The sequence below is a fragment of the Callospermophilus lateralis genome, chromosome 1 (assembly GCF_048772815.1).
Source record: "Callospermophilus lateralis isolate mCalLat2 chromosome 1, mCalLat2.hap1, whole genome shotgun sequence".
In the NCBI taxonomy this organism is placed as follows: Eukaryota; Metazoa; Chordata; class Mammalia; order Rodentia; family Sciuridae; genus Callospermophilus; species Callospermophilus lateralis.
This window is the reverse complement of record NC_135305.1, coordinates 180904706-180924299: the sequence shown is the minus strand read 5'-3', so window position 1 is coordinate 180924299 and position 19594 is coordinate 180904706. Positions and strand designations below refer to the sequence as shown.

General features: G+C 34.7%; 1 protein-coding gene across 2 annotated transcripts in view; it reads left to right on the top strand.

Moving 5' to 3' along the window:
- Dennd6a (DENN domain containing 6A) overlaps positions 1-19594 on the top strand; it is a 71136-nt gene that overhangs the window by 22930 nt on the left and 28612 nt on the right. For both annotated transcript variants that reach the window (XM_076839778.1, XM_076839713.1), the window contains 8 exons: positions 1078-1158; positions 2193-2298; positions 3370-3449; positions 4423-4485; positions 5656-5711; positions 12887-13009; positions 13533-13628; positions 15718-15812. In XM_076839778.1, the coding sequence (XP_076695893.1) occupies positions 1078-1158; positions 2193-2298; positions 3370-3449; positions 4423-4485; positions 5656-5711; positions 12887-13009; positions 13533-13628; positions 15718-15812 (700 nt within the window). The remainder of the gene's footprint in view (positions 1-1077; positions 1159-2192; positions 2299-3369; positions 3450-4422; positions 4486-5655; positions 5712-12886; positions 13010-13532; positions 13629-15717; positions 15813-19594) is intronic.

The window sequence follows — 19594 nt, the reverse complement described above, 5'->3', positions numbered from 1 at the left end:
TACTGGGTTCGATTCTCAGCACCACATAAAAATGAAATAAAGATATTGTGTGTCCACCTTCAACTAAAAAATAAAGATTTAAAAATAAAATAAAACCCTTTACCTTTTCAGTTTTCGTCCTCATTTCCCTTCTATACATGTGCCATATTTTAGCAAAACCGAACTATGTACTTTTTCCTGAAATAGCTTGTGGTTTTTGGTCTCTATTTTTTGCTCATACTCCTGGCCCTCTAAACCTAGAATGTATTTGTTTTTGTTTAATCCATTCTTCAATGTCCAGTTAAAAAATCATATTCTTCTCTCTTGCCCTTCCTGTAATACTTTGTGCTTTGCATTAGTAACCCTCCTCCTATTATATAATAATAATTTTTGTACTTTTCTTATTTATCCTAAATTGTATTCTCCTAAAGGAACTGTGTCTTATGCATCTTTTTCTTTTCTAACACAATACATTGTTTAAAGTAGGTTGTCAATGAATTTTTTTTTTAAGAAATAACAGTCAAATAAGGGACTGAGTCAAAATATTCCATTAGGATATAAAAGCCCTAAAGGTTTTGGAATGTAATCACCTGTCAGATCATGTGTTAATAACATTCTAATGATTCTTTATTACTGGATTAACATATATCTGGCTATGTAAGATTCAGATTGCATTAACTCCTTTTATTTTCTCTTTCAAGATTTTATATCAGGGCATCTCATGTTTGGAAAAAGACTGCTCCCTTAGTCTTGTTAAACTCAAAATTTTAATCAGAATTAAAAAATAAAACTTACTATAGCTTTGGGGAAAATATAGATTTTAAATATCTTCAGTTTAACTAATATTGATGGGAATGAAGAACGTAAGCTAAGTTACAGGGGTAAAAGTCTCATTTAGTATTTAGATTATGATTGTTTTGTAATTTGGACAGGTTAGAAGGTTTTTATCTGGTAATTGCTATCATGAATTGTGTTGTTAGATAAGCACTAATAATTCTTTGTGTATATACCTAACATCTCTATTTGGGTTTATAAAGGAAGCTGATGTTAATGTTAAAAGATGGCTATTTATTTATTTTTTGCTCAATTCTTTCTTAGAAAGATCCTGCTTATTTTTATGGATATGTATACTTTCGGCAAGTTCGAGATAAAACCCTTAAAAGAGGCTACTTTCAGAAGGTAATTTTCATATACACTAGTACAAATATTTTTATACTGTGATTAGTAAAGTAGAAATGATTATGCTTAATACTTTTCAATTTTTGGTATTTTATCTTTAAACATACTGGACTTTATACTTTTTAGATTATTAGATACCTGTACCTAGATTTTGAACAGCTGTTGAATTTTTGCTATCTCTGTGCTAGGCTCCTGATAATGTTTGTTAATATGGAGGAGTCTGCTTGATTTTGATTTTTAAGAATAAGAGAAAGAATAAACAGATTATGATATTGTTACAACTAATAAAAGCTTGTGTATCTTTTTTTTTTTAAGAGCCAATAAGTAAATTTTAGCAACTTCTTAGCTACGGTTGTTTCTTGTAAACTTAGTCTTTTTCTTCCTTAAAAAAAGAAAAAAACAATTCAATTTTATTTAATCTCAGCTAGCAGGACACACCTTTTCCATTTGTAACCAAAATTTGCCCTGACCACCATTGGATGCTGTATAGAAAGACAGAGTGTTTTTCTAGGAAAACTTCATTAAAAAAAAAAAAATCGGCATAATCCAAATCTGAAGTGATCCAAGTAGAGGGTCACAATTTCTAATTAGATAGCTATGACAATTGAACTATAGAACACAACAGTCATAGGTCTCTGGTCTCTGGGGAAAGCATCACAGTTTGTTCTTTCCTTAATAGGATGATTTCATATGGCTAATTCCTAACGTCCCTGTGCTATGGACAATATTAGCTAGGCTTTGGAAATTATCCATGACCTTAATCTGTTTATTGTAAATTGTTCTTAAAGTACAGGAACATCTGAGTTATTTCTTTATGCTTTTCAAGTGTGATAGTAAGCTTAAACTTTATGCATTCCGTAGCTATATTTTTGTATTTCCTTTAAACTATCTGCTATAAACGCCTTTTTATTTCAAAATGCATACTTTTTGATGAATTCAATTTGTTAGTAATTGTTCTTGTGAGACATGAATGGCAAATTTAAATTATAATCATTAGACATTTAAAAGAAACATTGTTTCTTTTTCCCCTCCAGTCTTTGGTTTTGATCAGCAAACTACCTTATATTCATTTTTTTCACACCGTGCTCAAACAGATAGCACCAGAGTATTTTGAAAAGAATGAACCTTATTTGGAGGCAGGTAAGCTAATCATTGCAAGAGTTATGTACCTTTATGAAGGAGTCTAAAAGACCACTGAAAATGTATGATAGAAATTAAGTTTACCTTCTGAAAAAATCAGAAGAATTTAAGGGTTATATGGTGGGAGAGAGAAACAAAATTATTTGGCACTTTTTCCCCCACAAACACCAAAAATGGTATCTGTTGTTATTTCCTCTAACAACATAGACAATGTCTATTTATGAGGATAATAATAAATGAATTTTGAGTTGACAGTTCTTATTATCATTGAACAGAATCCTTAGTAACTTGATACAGTTGGAGTGTGGTGTGTATTTGTAGCCAACTTTAATAGTAATAAGTGAACAGGAGTCAGGTGCGGTGGCAACCATCTGTAATCCTAGCAGCTCTAGAGACTGAAGCAGAATTGCCAGTTTGGGCCCAGCTTCAGTAATTTAGCTAGATCCTGTCTAAAAAAATGGGGAAGGGGGCCTGGGATATAGCTCAGTGGTAAAGCAATCCCCAATACCATAAAAAATAAATGAACAGGAGGACTTCCTTTAAATTAATTTGTTGCTTTCAAAAAATTATTAACCAGGCCCAGTGGTGCCTGTAATCACAGCAACTCAGGAGGCTGAGGCAGGAGGATTACAAATTCAAGGCCAGCCTCAACAATTTAGTGAGGCCCTAAGCAATTTAGTGAGATCCTGTCTCAGAATAAAAAATAAAAAGGGATGGGGATATAACTCAGTGGTAAAGTGCCCCTTGTTTCAACTCCTAATGCTAAACAACAACAACAGTAACAACAACAACAACAACAACAAAAGCTATCTATCTATATCTGTATATCTATATATCTATATACATACATACATACATATACACACATATATATAAATAATCAGTTTATATCCTGTAACATGTTTCTAAGTGAAATGTTAAGATATTTTCATCACTTGTACTTTATTTCTCTACCATTCTTCCCAGTATATTTTTCCTGCTTTATAGAAAGTAGAGTTCTAATTTTTAACACCCCACTTTAATATTTCTACTTAACACCAAGAAAACATTTTGTTTGAAAATATTTTCCAGCTTGTAATGATGTTGATCGATGGCCTGCTCCAGTGCCGGGGAAAACATTACATCTGCCCATTATGGGGGTAGTGATGAAGGTAATAGCTTTTAGCTCATTTGTCTCCTTTTTAAAGAACTTGGTAGGAAGTTATCACATGGGTTTTACTTACTGACTTCCTCATAATATTTTGTAGTGTCATTGTTTTCACTTGTTTGTTGTGAGGCATTACAAAGAAACTACAGTTTATCCTGCTTGACAGAATCATTAGTCACACAACTCTGCAGATCCAGTCCCATTGCATCCTGTGGAGTTTTCACAGGAGTATCATTCCTGTGTAATATGTGTAAACATAAATGTTGCTTCTTAGAAGTTTACAACTCCATGTTTCTACTAATGCCTCCAGTGGTAAGCAGAAACAGTTCATTTTTTTAATTGAATATTTAAGAGAAATTTGGAAACCTTTTAGTTCTCAGACCTAAATGATCTTCTTAACATGTAGTGTTGACCAAACATATCTATCCCTAAGTATTCTCTGTTAAGATGATTTTTTTAAAAAAATTAATTAGCATTTTACTCTCAGGCTTTGCAACTCACTATCTAGTTGGACCTACTTTTGACAATGTTCTCTTTTTAGATGTGCTTATTTTTTTTTAAATGTGTATTCTTTTTTTCCATGGGAAATCATGAAAAATAATACTGATAGTTTCCTGTGGGATTTACTCAAAAATTTGGCAAGATTAAGAGGGTGTGTTTGGGTGGGTGTATATTAATGAACCAAAGATTGGTATGATAAACAGGAAACAGTATGAGATTGATGTCCTTTTTCTGTTTTTCAACAGTTGTACTTCTCAGTAGGTTAGTGATTTATTCTCTGTGCATGCGGTTACAGAGTCCTTGGTTCAATTACTTTCTACTGTGGCTAAAATTAATATGACCTTAGTTTTAAAATCTGATATGAATACTTAATATTTATAGCTTTTTAGACATTGCCAAGTATACCTTTAAGTAGCAAGATAGGGTGCTTCTTATTCTTGTTTTTCATAGCCAAAGATAATTTCTTTCTCTTTAAGGTACGGATTCCCACATGTTATGACAAGCCTGGAACAACTCAAATAGTACAGTTAACTCAGCAGGTAGTGTGCTACTATGGTGAAATGATCCCAGAAGTTTTAAATGAGCAAATGCAGTTTGTTCATTATATATTTTTGAATGTCACTAAAATATTCCATTGAATTTTTTTTTTTTTTTTTTTTGATATTGGGGATTGAACCCAGGGGCACTTGACCACTTAGCCATATCCCCAGCCCTATTTTTAAAATTTTATTTAGAGACAGGGTCTCACTGAGTTGCTTAGTGCCTCGCTTTTGCTGAGGCTGGTTTTGAACACCCGATCCTCCTATCTCAGCCTCCTCATGCCCAGTGTATTGAATAATTTTTAACTTAATTCATAATAAACTTTCTAATATTTCTTGGGCTTTTTTTTCCCCCTTGGTATTTCTCCAGGAGACACTGGAGAACCCAGAACTTTAATTGTGATGACAAGGAGAATGTGAATTTTTTTTTCCCCCAAAAAAGCCTTAATTCTGGCAAAAGCAGTTATTTTAGAAGAGTGGTCAGTAGCTATCTGATTTTAAAAGACTCAGTCAAAGGGATTCTGTGGTGCCAGGCACAGTGGTATTTGCCTGTAATCCCAGTGAATCAGAAGACTGAGGCAGGAGTTTGGCAAGTCAAGGCCACCCTCAGCAACTTAGGGAGACTGTATCTCAAAATAAAAACTTTTAAAAAGGCGGGCTCCTGGGTTTAATCCTCAGTAGTGCACACACACACACACATACACATAGACAAAAGATTCCCTAGTTATGATTCCACTCCAGTTTTCCAAAAGCAACATCTGTTCATGGGTGGGGTTGAATTTTTCATTTGAAATGTTTTAACTGGTGTGTTAGCTAGCATTCACTTTGTTCTTTGAATTGAGTAAAAATTGAGAGCAGTAAAAAAGCTGATATTTTTCTGTTACATATGTCAACTATATTAATGATAGTATTTCATACATTTGTGAACTAATCTTACATCTGATTATTGAACTAATTCTTTATTCATAGTATCTGTGTTTTCTGTCTTCTGCCATACTATGGGAAATTGGTAAGACCCATTTTCTCTCTGGTTCCTTCTAGCAGAATAGAATTTTCAAAAGGTAGACAGGGAAGCCTGGCTTATTGATCATGAGATAAGCATACTTTAAAAATCAATTTCTGCATCTTTTAGTGACATCTTCTCTTTTGTTTTTGTCTTTTACCTCTTAGGTAGACTCACACATATCTGTTATTTTACCTACTGTTCATGAAGTGGATCTTTTCAGGTAAAAAAAAAAAAAAAAAAAAAAAAAAAACTTTTTAAAAATGTCTTTTTTCTCTTGCTTTGTGATATTGTTTGTTGAGAAAAAGAATGTTCTTATGTAGGATATGTAAAAAACCAGAAGAAAACACTCATAATGTTTTATATGATAAAAATTTGTGTTTGCCGGTTTAAAAAAAGAAAACAAAATTAGTGTTCTTTGGTTGTGGTAGCACATATCTGTAATCTCAGTGACTTGGTAGGCTGAGGCAGGAGGATGACAAGTTTGAGGCCAGTGTCAACAACTTATAAAGGCCCTAAGCAACTTAGTGAGACCCTGTCTCAAAATAAAAATGAAAGAACTCAGTGGTAAAGTACCTCAGGTTCAATCCCCAGTACCTAAATAAATAAATAAAATCAATTAATGGTTAATGTCATCCCTGGCTGCCTGCATCTTTATAAGCTTTGACAGAGAAATTTGGATATGGGCAGGCTATTTCATGGTAAAAGCAAATTGTTTTTTTTTTGGGGGGGGTTTGGTATGAATGGTTTTGGAATGATGTTAGAAAATACACTTTTTTTAGAGATGCATTTTGAAGAATTTTGGGGTGAAATGTCATGATGTTTGTGTTTTATTTTAAAATACTTTAGTAAGAAAAAATAAATGATGTAAAAACAGCAAATACTAATTGTTAAATCTACGTGTTATGTATATGGGGATTTTACATTTTTGTCTTCATTTTTGTATGTTTGGAAATTTCAAAATGCAAAGTTTAAAAAACAGAGATACTGATGGTGCATGCCTGTGTTCCCTGCATCTTGGGTGGATGAGTCAAGAGGATTGGGAGTTCAAAGCCAGCCTCAGCAAAGAGGTGCGCTTAGTAACTCAGTGAGACCCTGTCTCTAAATAAAATGCAAAATAGGGCTAGGGATGTGGCTCAGTAGTTGAGTGCCGTTGAGTTCAATCCCCCACACCAAAAAAATAAAAAATAAACACAAAGCAAAAAAACAAAAATAGATACTCTGGCATTTAAGAAGGAAGAAAAATTCATAGAGAGGTTGGGAGAGGGAGTGTGGGAGGATTAGAAGAACTCTAGATAGGGCATAGGGGTGGAAGGGGAAGGGAGGAGGCATGGGGGTCAAAAAGAGGGTGGAATAAGATGGACATCATTACCCTAAGTACGTGTATGAAGAAACGAATGGTGTGAATATACTTTGTATATGACCAGAAAAAAAATTTTTTTAATGAATAAATAAAAATAAAATTATAACAAAAATAGACTCACTACCTCCACACTCATGAGTTTACATCTTTAGGAGCAAACTGAAAGAGTGCCCAATGACAAAAATAAAGTATGATTAAACTAAAACCAGTGTACAAGATAAATATACATTAATTTATAATGATATAGTATATTATTAAATAAGTGTTCCTTGCATAAATCATTTAGATTAATTATGTATGTTCTCTATTCTCAAGGAGTAAATCTCTACTCATTCTGTATATAGAGACTTCCTCACAAAATTTTCGATGTGGAAATGAGGGAAAAGAGAAAATAATCTTACTGTACTCTCTTCATATGATGTGATAACATTGGCATATTATCTCTTTGATTTTTTTCCTAAAATCTATACTTCAGTCTAATAAGAGAAACATCAGACAAATACCAACTGGGAAACATTACATAATTTACCTAATATGCACCCCTTAAAACTCTCATGATCAAAAACAAGGAAAATCTAAACTGCCATAGCCAAAAGAAGCCTATGGGGGCATAAAAACTAGAGAATAAATAGACATCAGATTAAAACCTAAGGAAATCTGAATAAAGTATATATTTCTGTTATTATTAATGATTCGGTATTGGCTTGTTAATTGTGGCAATAAATAATAAAATACACTAGTATATTTTAAATAATAAAACATAATAATAAATAATAATAATAAAAAACTATTATAATAATAAAATATACTAGTGTATTTTTTTTAAACAGCATTTTTTTAAGAGAGAGAGAGAGAGAATTTTAATATTTATTTTTTTAGTTTTCGGCGGACACAACATCTTTGTTTGTATGTGGTGCTGAGTATCAAACCCAGACCGCACGCATGCCAGGCGAGCGCGCTACCGCTTGAGCCACATCCCCAGCCCTATACTAGTGTATTAACATGAGAAATTGAATGTATGCAGTATGTGAATTCTGTATACTATTTTCTCAGTTTTTCTGTAAATCTAAACAGTTCTGGATATTAGACCCTAAATAATAAAATGTAGTCACAAATTAGCATGATATGAAAAAAAGAAGGAAGGAAAAAGAAAAAATACTAGTGTTTATGCCTTTACCCAGAGCATCCAAATAAGAGTCTTTAGATTGGTACCCAGTTCTAGCTCTGCACGAAGTTCTGATGTATAGCCCAGCTTGAGAAACCACTACTATCAATGAGCGATTACTATATGTCAAAAAAGTTGTGAAAGACATAGAGTAAGGTTTTTTGGTTTTGAGGGGGAGTTCCCCTCCCCCCCCCCGCTATATTTTTTGGATGACTTTAAACTTTATAGAATACTGCCTCAAAGGTTGAGTTGTTGCTGGATGTGGTGGTACATGCCTGTAATCCCAGCAGCTCAGGAGGCTGAGGCAGGAGGATCACAAATTGGAGGTTAGCCTGTGACACTCTGTCTCAAAATAAAAATAAAAAAAAGGAATGCATTGCAGGTGTAATTCAGCAGTAGAGTGCACCCCTAGATTTTTTTTTTAATATTTATTTTTTAGTTGTAGTTGAGCACAATACCTTTATTTATTTATTTTTATGTGGTGCTGAGGATCGAACCCAGAGCCTTGCATGTGCTAGGCAAGCGCTCTACCACTGAGCCACAACCTCAGCCCCCAACACCCCTGGATTTAGAGAAAAAATTTTTTTTTAGTTGTACATGGACACAATACTTTTGTTTATTTATCTTTATGTGATGCTGAGGGTCAAACCCAGTGCCTCACACATGTTAAGCAAGCACTCTACCACTAAGTTACACCGCAGCCCCAGCAACTTTGGGTTTAATCCCCAGTACCACCAAAAAAAAAAAAAAGTTAAGTTTATTTGTTTTATATACTTGATTTATTTTGTATACTTACTTATATTTCTAGGTATTTGTTCAATAAAAATGAAAACATATGTCCACACAATGAATTGTATGTACTAGGTGTGATAGCATACACCTATAATCCAAGCTAAGGCAGTCAGATTGCAAATTTAAGGTCAGTCTGGGCAATTAAGTGACCCATAAAAAGTGTTGGGATTATAGCTCAGTGATAGAGTGCCCCTAGTGTTCAATTCCCAGTCCCTCAAAAAAAAAAAAAAAAAAAAAAAAAGATTTGTTTGCAAATGTTTATACTATATAATGGCATGTACTGGCTTTATTCATAACATCCACATATTGGAAACAACCTCAATACCCATCAATTGGTAAACGGATAACAAAGCATAATACATGCATGTCCATAGAATACTACTTAGCAGAAAAAGAAAATGAGCCATTGATTCACACAACAACATCGGTGACTCTCAAAAACATGCTGAGTGAAAGGAGCCATACTTCTGAAAGCTACTCAGTGGAAGATTTCATATAATATTCTGGTAATGGCAAAACTCTAGGGATAGAAATCAGATCCGTGTTCTGCTGGGGCTGGGGAAGGAAAATTGATTATAAGAGGAATGAGGGGGCTGGGATTTTGGCTCAGCGGTAGAGTGTTTTCCTAGCACATGTGAGGCCCTGGGTTGAATCCTTAGCGCCATATGAAAATAAATAAAATAGGGGCTGGGGTTGTGGCTCAGCAGTAGACTGCTTGCCTCACAATGTGTGAGACCCTGGGTTCGATCCTCAGCACCACATAAAAATAAATAAGTGAAGTAAAGGTATTGTGTCCAACTACAACTAAAAAATAAATATTTTTTTAAAAAAAGAGGAATTAGGAAATTTTTTGAATGATGGAACAATTCTTTATCTTTGGTAAGGGTAAGTCTTACTGTATATAGGTTATAAATGTGACTTCAAAACAAAATTACTTTTCTTAAGAAATTATGTTAGAGCGTTCTTAGAATGAAAAGAGGGGGCTGAGGTTGTGGCTTAGTGGTAGAGTGCTTGCCTAGAATGCGTGAGGCACTGGGTTCAATCCTTAGCATGAGGTTCAATCCGTAGCATAAAAACAAATAAGTAAAATAAAGATATTGTGTCCATCTATAACTAAAAAAAATTTAAAAAGAGTGTCCCCAAAATGAATACACAGATATCACAGGAAATATACTCAGAGTGATATATACTATTCCTACTTTTTTTTTTGTTTTATTGCAGTTTTGGAGGTTGAAACAAGGGGTACTCTACCACTGAGCCACACACCCAGCCTTTTTTTAAAATTTGAGACAGGGTCTCACTAAGTTGCCCAGGCTGGCCTTGAGCTTGTGATCATCCTATCTCAGACTGCCAAGTAGCTGGTTACAGGCATGCTACTGATAGTTTTGATATATGACTCATTAATAAATGATTTGAGAAATTGGCATAAATTAACATAGAATTCAGTTAACAGAAATTATTTTTTTGAACTTCAGAAATAAGTGTGAAGCCCTTTTGTTTATTACCGATATCTGTGCTATAAGAGTAATTAATTACCTCCATCACTAACACCTTTGATTAGTGTGTGTCTTTTCTGAATATGTTACTTGTTAATGTTTTCAAACTAGGATGTTTGCTGTTGTTGTTGTTGCTGCTGCTGCTGCTTTGGCAGTACTAGAGATTGAGTTCAGGGCCTTGTACATGCTAGGCAAGTATTCTACCACTGAGATATATTCCCAACCCAACTTGTTGTTTTTTTTTTTTTTAATACTTTTCAAGAGATGAGAAAACTAAACTTTGAAAAATAATCTTACACAATGATAGTATTATGTCAAGCATTTAATACTTTGTCTATAATAGCACTCTATTTTGTGTATGTAGAACTTAATTTTATATTTATTAGTCTGAATGAGAACTTAAATATATATCAATTATATTGAAGCAATATTGTTAAAACAGGATTGAGGTTTTTTTTTTTTTTTTAAAGAGAGAGAGAGAGAGAGAGAGAGAGAGAACTTTAATATTTATTTTTTAGTTATCGGCGGATACGACATCTTTTGTTTTGTATGTGGTGCTGAGGATCGAACCCGGGCCGCACGCATGCCAGGCGAGCGCGCTACCGCTTGAGCCATATCCCCAGCCCCGGATTGAGGTTTTTTTAATATTTATTTTTTAGTTGTAGTTGGATACAACACCTTTGTTTTATTTGTTATTTTTATGTGGTGCTGAGGATCGAACCCAGGGCCTTGCACGTACTAAGCGAGCACTCTACCGCTGAGCCACAACCCCAGCCCCCAGGACTGAGTTTGAGAGCAAAGAACAGACACCTAATCTGGAAAGGCTTATGAGGTTGAGTGGCAGAAATGCAGTTGAATTTAGGGGCCTGTGTGCCTCCTTTCATTTGTCCAAGACTTGTTAGGCTACTGTTTATCCCAAGGACCATGTGTTTGGTTTCATCTCTCTCTATTGACCACAGAAACAGTCCTTTCATTAAGTTTTTAAGTTGAGATTGGAATTGAAGAGCAGTTTTCTAAAATAGTTGAAAGAAACTGTCATTCTCTTGGCTTAGAATCTCTTAGAGTTAGGGTCAGGGGTATTTACATGACGGTATTTGACTGTTGGTTCCTAGGCATAGTTTTATGGATTTTCCCTCTCATATCCCCTTGTATGTTAAGAATGAAGAGATTTTGGTTTTCTACCCATTTGCAGAGTAGACAATAGGTATGGGATATCATTGTTTTTAGACCTTTTTAGTGGGTAAAACTAGGGTGTGTCTGGAGGAGAGGGAATATATGCACATATAGACACATAATCTGTATTATATATATATGTGTGTGTGTGTGTGTTTATGTACCCATATATATTGATAACCATTAAGTCATATTGATACCCTCAGTTACAACACAATATGACAGTGTTTGCTCTAGCTTTTTTCCCTTCTCATGTTTGTATTTATCTCTGATAGAATAGCCCTCTATTATTTTTAACATCAAAAGATTGAGCCAGGTGCAGTGGCAAACACCTGTAATCCCAAGGACTTGGGAGACTGAGACAGAAAGATCACAAATTTGAGGTCAGCTTCAGCAACTTAGCGAGACTTGTCTCAAATAAAAAGTAGAAAGTACTGTGGCTGTAATTCAGTGATGACACACCCCTGGGCTCAATCTCTAGTACAAGAAAAGTAAAAAAAAAAAAAAAAAAAAAAAATGTACACACATACACACACACATATGTACTTGCTTTTTTATTGATCTGAAGATAGTGAATTTTCTCAGTATCTTCAGATACAAATGAAACTTCTTATTGTATCACAGTTACAAATGAAACTTCTTATTCTGCTCTTCCCCCTTCCTACTATTGCATTGGATCATAAATAGTAAATGAAAAAAGCATTGGCTTTTGTCTTTTTCATATTTTTGTGGTGAGGGGGATTGAATCAGGGCCTCAGGCATGTTAATAAGCACTTGCTGTACCACTGAGACCAGCACTGGTTTGTAAATTAAGCACATCCAATAAATGCCCCCCTTAGAAAATTAGTTTTCAAAATTTCTCTCAAAGTATTTAGAACAGAAATTTAAATTATTAATATTAATAAAATAGAATTATCATATGGTAAAACAGTTTAATTATATGCTTTTGTTGTTTGTCAGCTATTTCATTTTTCAATAATGTATTGCATTTAATCTTATAAAAATTGGCACGTGTCAAATTGAAATATACTTTTGTGTGTATAAAAGAAACTTAGAAGCTAGTATGTGGTGTATGCATGTAGTCCCAGCTGCTTGGTAGGCTAATGCAGAATGATTATAAGTTTGAGGCCAGTGAAACCTTGTCTCTTTTAAGAAAAGTAAGGGAGTTAAAGTAGAAGCTCAATGGTATAGTGTATGCTCAAGGCCCTGGGTTTAATTCCAGCACTGATAAATAAATAAATAAAGCTTTTGATTATACATTGCCATGTTCTAAATTAGTATATCAGATCAAGATACAAATACCAGGAAGAATTTAGATCAGTGTGAAGTTTTTAGAATGATTATACAGGGATTTAAAAAGCAGGATTGGATAAATAACAAAATATTTCTTCTGTGTAAATACCTTCCAGGTGTTTCTGCCCAGTTTTCCTTCATAGTCAGATGCTTTGGGAGCTGGTGCTTTTGGGAGAGCCCATTGTGGTCATGGCACCATCACCATCAGAGTCATCAGAGACTGTACTGGCTCTTGTTAAGTGAGTATATTTGCTTCCTGATGGTGATATTTTCAGCACTTTCCCATCTGTGGTATGTTTCCCAATACATCATTACTTAACATCCACACAGCAATTATGTCACAAGGTAGTTTTTATTGTAGCAGCATTTTATGGATGAGAATACTCATTCAAGTTCCATGAGGGCTAGAACTGTGTCTTTGTTGTTATGAGAAACAAGCGCATTCATTCACATACCTGAAGTTAACCCTTGAAAACTGTTAGTGTGCAAATGGTAAGGGTTTAATCAAAGGCACATAGCTGGTGAATGGGAAAGCCAGAATTTCACCCTATTTGCGGCATTAAACCCAGTGTTCTTTCATTATGACATTCCATATTGCATATTTCCATTTGTCTTTTTAGTTCCTTGAAATGAGTTTATTAGTTTTATCAAAATAAATAAGTTATCCCAGTGGGTATATACTGTTTATACAGATGCTTCATAGTTATGGCATAGGACCTTTAATTTTTGTCCTTTGTTTTACATGTTTTTCTTGTTCCACAGCTGTATTTCTCCACTAAAGTATTTCAGTGATTTCCGACCTTATTTTACTATCCATGACAGTGAATTCAAAGAATATACTACCCGTACTCAAGCTCCGTGAGTAAACAGAATAACTTTTATTCATCATGTATTAACTTTGTAACCAAAATTATGTAGAATTATTTTTGGTAATAAATTTTTAATTTAAAATTTTAATTATAGGCAGATTGATTTTATAAAGGAAGGTTTGAGGAGCTGCTGGTAATAATTTTATATTTCAAGTGTTACTAACTTATTTTATTTGGGCAATTTTATTTATTAATGGAATCTGTGTTGTCATTAGACTGTACTTTTGTTTCTGCTGTCATTATGAAAAATCTTTTCCAATCTGTAGCAAGGAAAAAATAATTTTTCCTTTTTCTTTTAGTTCCTGTTCTATTGCTTATTTTCTTTTCATAGCTAAGTTTCTAGAATAACAAAAATCTCCATTTGATGTCTATACTTCTTGATTTTCTGGTTGCTTCTCAGTGAACTGCAGGTCAACTTCTCTGCATCCACTGAATTTGTTCTTGCCTTATTCACCAAGATATTTCTTACTGCCTGATCCAGAGGGTGTATTATTCCCTATTTGCCCCACCTTTTCTTTCTTGAAATTATTTTAATCCTTGATCCCACTCTCTTCTGGCTGTCTGGTGGTACATTTCAGTCTGCTTTACAGACTTTTTCTCTATTAACCTTTTAAGTATTGATGTTGTCCACTGTTGTGTTCTGGTCCTGATTTCAGTCTGATAATTTTTTCTGTATAGTCTTGCTGGTACCCATGATCTTTGATAAAACCCTATATGAGGCACTGGGAATGTAGCTCATTGGTGGAGTGCTTGCCTAGTGTGCTCAAGGCTCTGGGTTCAAGGAAGAAGAAAATAGAAAGAAAGCTAAAAGATCCTGTACCACCAGTCATGGTAGTGCGTACCTATAATCCCAGCAACTCAGAGAAGGAGGATTGCAAGTTCAAAGCCAGCCTAAGCAGTTTAGTGAGGTCCTGAACCAGGACCCCATCTCAGAAAATAAAGAGGGCTGGGGATGTGGCTCAGTGGTCATGTGCCCCTCCAGTTCAATCTCAGTACTAAAAGCAAAAAAACAAAACCCTATATTAATGACTGAAAATATCTTCCTGCCCCAGATCTCTCTCTGAGTTTCAGACCTATGTATCTAGGTTGTGTTGTTGTTTAAGCACATTGCCACCTGCATGTTGTTTAAGCACAAAACCCTATATTAATGACTGAAAATATCTTCCTGCCCCAGATCTCTCTCTAAGGTTCAGACCTATGTATCTAGGTTGTGTTGTTGTTTAAGCACATTGCCACCTGCATGTCTTAATGGCATTTAGTTATCAGAATCTGAAATTGTCATAAATTTCTCTTCCTTAACATGCCCTCTGTCAAATTTTAACCAAATTCTATTAATCAGCATTCTATTATATTTTTCCTAACGTTTATTATCTTCTTTCCGTTGTTCCTTTCCCAGTCTTATTGTCTCTAGTCTTTCTCATATCCACTGTTGCTTTCCCCCTATTACCCACCCTTCTTTGTAGGGCATCTCTTTTTCATTCGTGTGACTTGTCTCCACTTGGTTCCCAATAGCTTGTCTGCATATAAGATAACATCTAAATTTCTTAGATATAAATTTGGTATTCATCCATCTACTCTCATTTTTGTCTACTCATCCTTCTCATTTTGTGTTCCAAAATGCTGAACTGTGTGTAGATCTATGAATAGACTACTGTTTCACCTCATCACGTGGCACATACTGTTTGTTCTCCTGCATTACCTTTAACTTCCTTTATTCACTTGACAGAAAACTATTCATCTTTCATGTCTTTGTGTAAATGTCATTTCTTTGGTGAGGCTGTCCTTTAATACCCTGGCAGACCATAGGTTCTTCTTTGTGATTATTGTGCATTTTATTCTACCTTCAGTGTCATGATTTTGGGCATGATATTTAGGTATGTATTCTTTCTGTGTGCTTTTAATCTTTATTTGAAGTACTAAATATGTTGCCTGGCATGTAGTTGATATTAATAAATTAAGTAAAGGAAAAGATATCTATATATTGTTCACTCAAAGGGAATTATAAGTTATTCTTCATTGGTTTAACATTCATATTTTTCTTACCTTTTTAAATTTTGTTTTATTTTATTTTTATATAGGCCCTCAGTCATATTAGGAGTAACCAACCCTTTTTTTGCTAAAACACTCCAGCATTGGCCACACATTATTCGAATAGGAGACCTTAAGCCTGCAGGTAAAGTATAAACTTGGTATTCTATTCTTAGTGTGTAATGTGACTGAGCAGGTTTATTTCTTCCCTTTTGTTTTCATTCCTTGGTTACTTTTTACATTGTTGGAGCTTTCTTTAAGGCATCCTAAATTAAAGCCTTTGGGGAAGAATGTAAGTTCCCAGTAAAATATGTGGATTCTTTTTTTGGGGAAAATTTTTTTAAATTAAAATTATTAATGCTCATTAATTATACAAATTAATGGGTTTCACTGTGACATTCCCATACATGTGTATGTCATGCTTTGATCATGTTCACCTTCCCATCTATTTTCTCTTTTCTATTTCTCTTTCCATCCTCTCCACAGCCATTTTTCCCTTCTTTAATAGTCATTCTTCTACTTTTGGGTCATCTTTTTTTTTTTTTTTTCCTTTTCTTTTGGACATATGAGAATAAATGTGCAATAATTGTCTTTCTATGTCTGACTTATTTCACTTAATGTGATGTATTCCAGTTCCAGTCATCTTCCTGCAAATGACATGGTTTCATTCATTGTGGTTGAATAATTATTCATTGTGTATATATGCCTTATTTTCTTTATTCTTTCATCTGTTGATGGGCATCTAGACTGATTGTGTATCCCAGCTATTGTGAATACGGCTGCAATAAATATGAGTATGCAGTTACCTTTTTTTTTTTTTTCCTCTTTCATACATTTGATTCATGTGAGTTATGCTTTTCCATTTTTACCCCAAATACAAATTGCAGAATCACATCAGTTATACATTCACAATGTTTACATAATGCCATATTAGTGACTGTTGTATTCTGCTGTCTTTCCTATCCCCTACTATCCCCCCTCCTCTCCCCTCCCATCTTCCCTCTCTACCTCATCTGTTGTTGTTCCGTTCTCTCCCTCCCCCCCTTTCCCCTCACAACCTCATATATGTGATTTCGTATAACGATGTGGTTTTCCTTCCGTTTCCATGGAATTTCCCTTCCCTCTCCCTTTCCCTCCCTTCATTCGTCCCAGTTTAATGTTAATCTTTTTCTCATGCTCTTTCCCCCTGTTCAGTTCTTAGTTGCTCTCCTTAAATCAAAGAAGACATTTGGCATTTGTTTTTTAAGGATTGGCTAGCTTCACTTAGCATACTCTGCTCTAATGCCATCCATTTCCCTGCAAATTCCATGATTTTGTCATTTTTTAGTGCTGCATAATACTCCATTGTGTATAGATGCCACATTTTTTTTATCCATTCATCTATTGAAGGGCATCTAGGTTGGTTCCACAATCTAGCTATTGTGAATTGTGCTGCTATGATCATTGATGTGGCAGTATCCCTATAGTGTGCTCTTTTAAGGTCCTCAGGGAATAGTCCGAGGAGGGCGATAGCTGGGTCAAATGGTGGTTCCATTCCCAGCTTTCCCAGGAGTCTCCATACTGCTTTCCATACTGGCCGCACCAATTTGCAGTCCCACCAGCAATGTACAAGAGTACCCTTTTCCCCACATCCTCGCCAGCACTTATTGTTGTTTGACTTCCTAATGGCTGCCAGTCTTACTGGAGTGAGATGGTATCTTAGGGTGGTTTTGATTTGCATTTCTCTGACTGCTAGAGATGGTGAGCATTTTTTCATGTACTTATTGATTGATTGTATGTCCTCTTCTGAGAAGTGTCTGTTCAGGTCCTTGGCCCATTTGTTGATTGGGTTTTTTGTTATCTTATTGTTTAATTTTTTGAGTTCTTTGTATATTCTGGAAATTAGGGCTCTATCCGAAGTGTGGGGAGTAAAGATTTGTTCCCAGGATGTAGGCTCCCTATTTACTTCTCTTATTGTTTCTCTTGCTGAGAAAAACCTTTTTAGTTTAAGTAAGTCCCATTTGTTTATTCTTGTTATTAACTCTTGGGCTATGGGCGTCCTATTAAGGAATTTGGAGCCTGACCCCACAATATGTAGATCGGAGCCAACTTTTTCTTCTATCAGGTGCAGGGTCTCTGATTTGATATCAAGCTCCTTGATCCATTTTGAGTTAACTTTTGTGCATGGCGAGAGAAAGGGATTCAGTTTCATTTTGTTGCATATGGATTTCCAATTTTCCCAGCACCATTTGTTGAAGATGCTATCCTTCCTCCATTGCATGTTTTTAGCCCCTTTATCAAATATAAGAAAGTTGTAATTTTGTGGATTGGTTTCTGTGTCCTCTATTCTGTACCATTGATCCACCTGCCTGTTTTGGTACCAGTACCACGCTGTTTTTGTTACTATTGCTCTGTAGTACAGTTTGAACTCTGGTATCGCTATACCTCCAGATTCACACTTCCTGCTTAGAATTGTTTTTGCTATTCTGGGTCTTTTGTTATTCCATATGAATTTCATGATTGCTTTATCTATTTCTACAAGAAATGCCGTTGGGATTTTGATTGGCATCGCATTAAACCTGTAGAGAACTTTGGGTAATATCGCCATTTTGATAATGTTAGTTCTGCCTATCCATGAACAGGGTACATTTTTCCATCTTCTAAGATCTTCTTCTATTTCTCTCTTTAGGGTTCTATAGTTTTCATTGTATAAGTCTTTCACCTCTTTTGTTAGGTTGATTCCCAAGTATTTTATTTTTTTTGAGGATATTGTGAATGGAATGGTTTTCCTCATTTCCATTTCAGAAGTTTTGTTGCTGATATACAGGAATGCCTTTGATTTATGTGTGTTGATTTTATATCCTGCCACTTTGCTGAATTCATTTATTAACTCTAGCAGTTTCTTTTAGACCCTTTTGGGTCTGTTAAGTATATTATCATGTCATCCGCAAATAGCGATAATTTAAGTTCTTCTTTTCCTATTTTTATGCCTTTAATTTCTTTTGTCTGTCTGATTGCTCTGGCTAGCATTTCAAGAACTAAATTGAATAGAAGTGGTGAGAGAGGGCATCCCTGTCTAGTTCCAGATTTTAGAGGGAATGCCTTCAGTTTTTCTCCATTTAGAATGATGTTAGCCTGAGGCTTAGCATATATAGCTTTTATAATGTTGAGGTAAGTTCCTGTTATCCCTATTTTTTCTAGTGTTTTGAACATAAAGGGATGCTGTACTTTGTCAAATGCTTTTTCTGCATCTATTGAGATGATCATATGGTTCTTATCCTTAAGTCTATTGATGTGGTGAATAACATTTATTGATTTCCGTATATTGAACCAATCTTGCATCCCAGGGATGAATCCTACTTGATCATGGTGTACAATTTTTTTGATGTGCTTTTGCATTCGATTCGCCAGGATTTTATTGAGAATTTTTGCATCTAAGTTCATTAGAGATATTGGTCTATAGTTTTCTTTCTTTGAAGTGTCTTTGTCTGGTTTTGGGATCAGGGTTATGTTGGCCTCATAGAATGAATTTGGAAGAGCTCCTTCTTTTTCTATTTCTTGAAATAGCTTGAAAAGTATTGGTATTAATTCTTCTTTGAAGGTTTTGTAGAACTCTGCTGTATACCCATCCGGTCCCGGGCTTTTCTTAGTTGGTAGTCTTTTGATGGCCTCTTCAATTTCTTCTTTTGTTATTGGTCTGTTTAAATTGTGAGTGTCTTTCTGACTCAATCTGGGCAGATCATATGACTTAAGAAATTTATCGATATCTTCACTATCTTCTATTTTATTGGAATATAGGGTTTCAAAATATTTTTTAATTATCTTCTGTATTTCTGTAGTGTCTGTTGTGATATTGCCTTTTTCATCCCGTATGTTAGTAATTTGCGTTCTCTCTCTTCTTCTCTTCGTTAGCATGGCTAAGGGTCTGTCGATCTTATTTATTTTTTC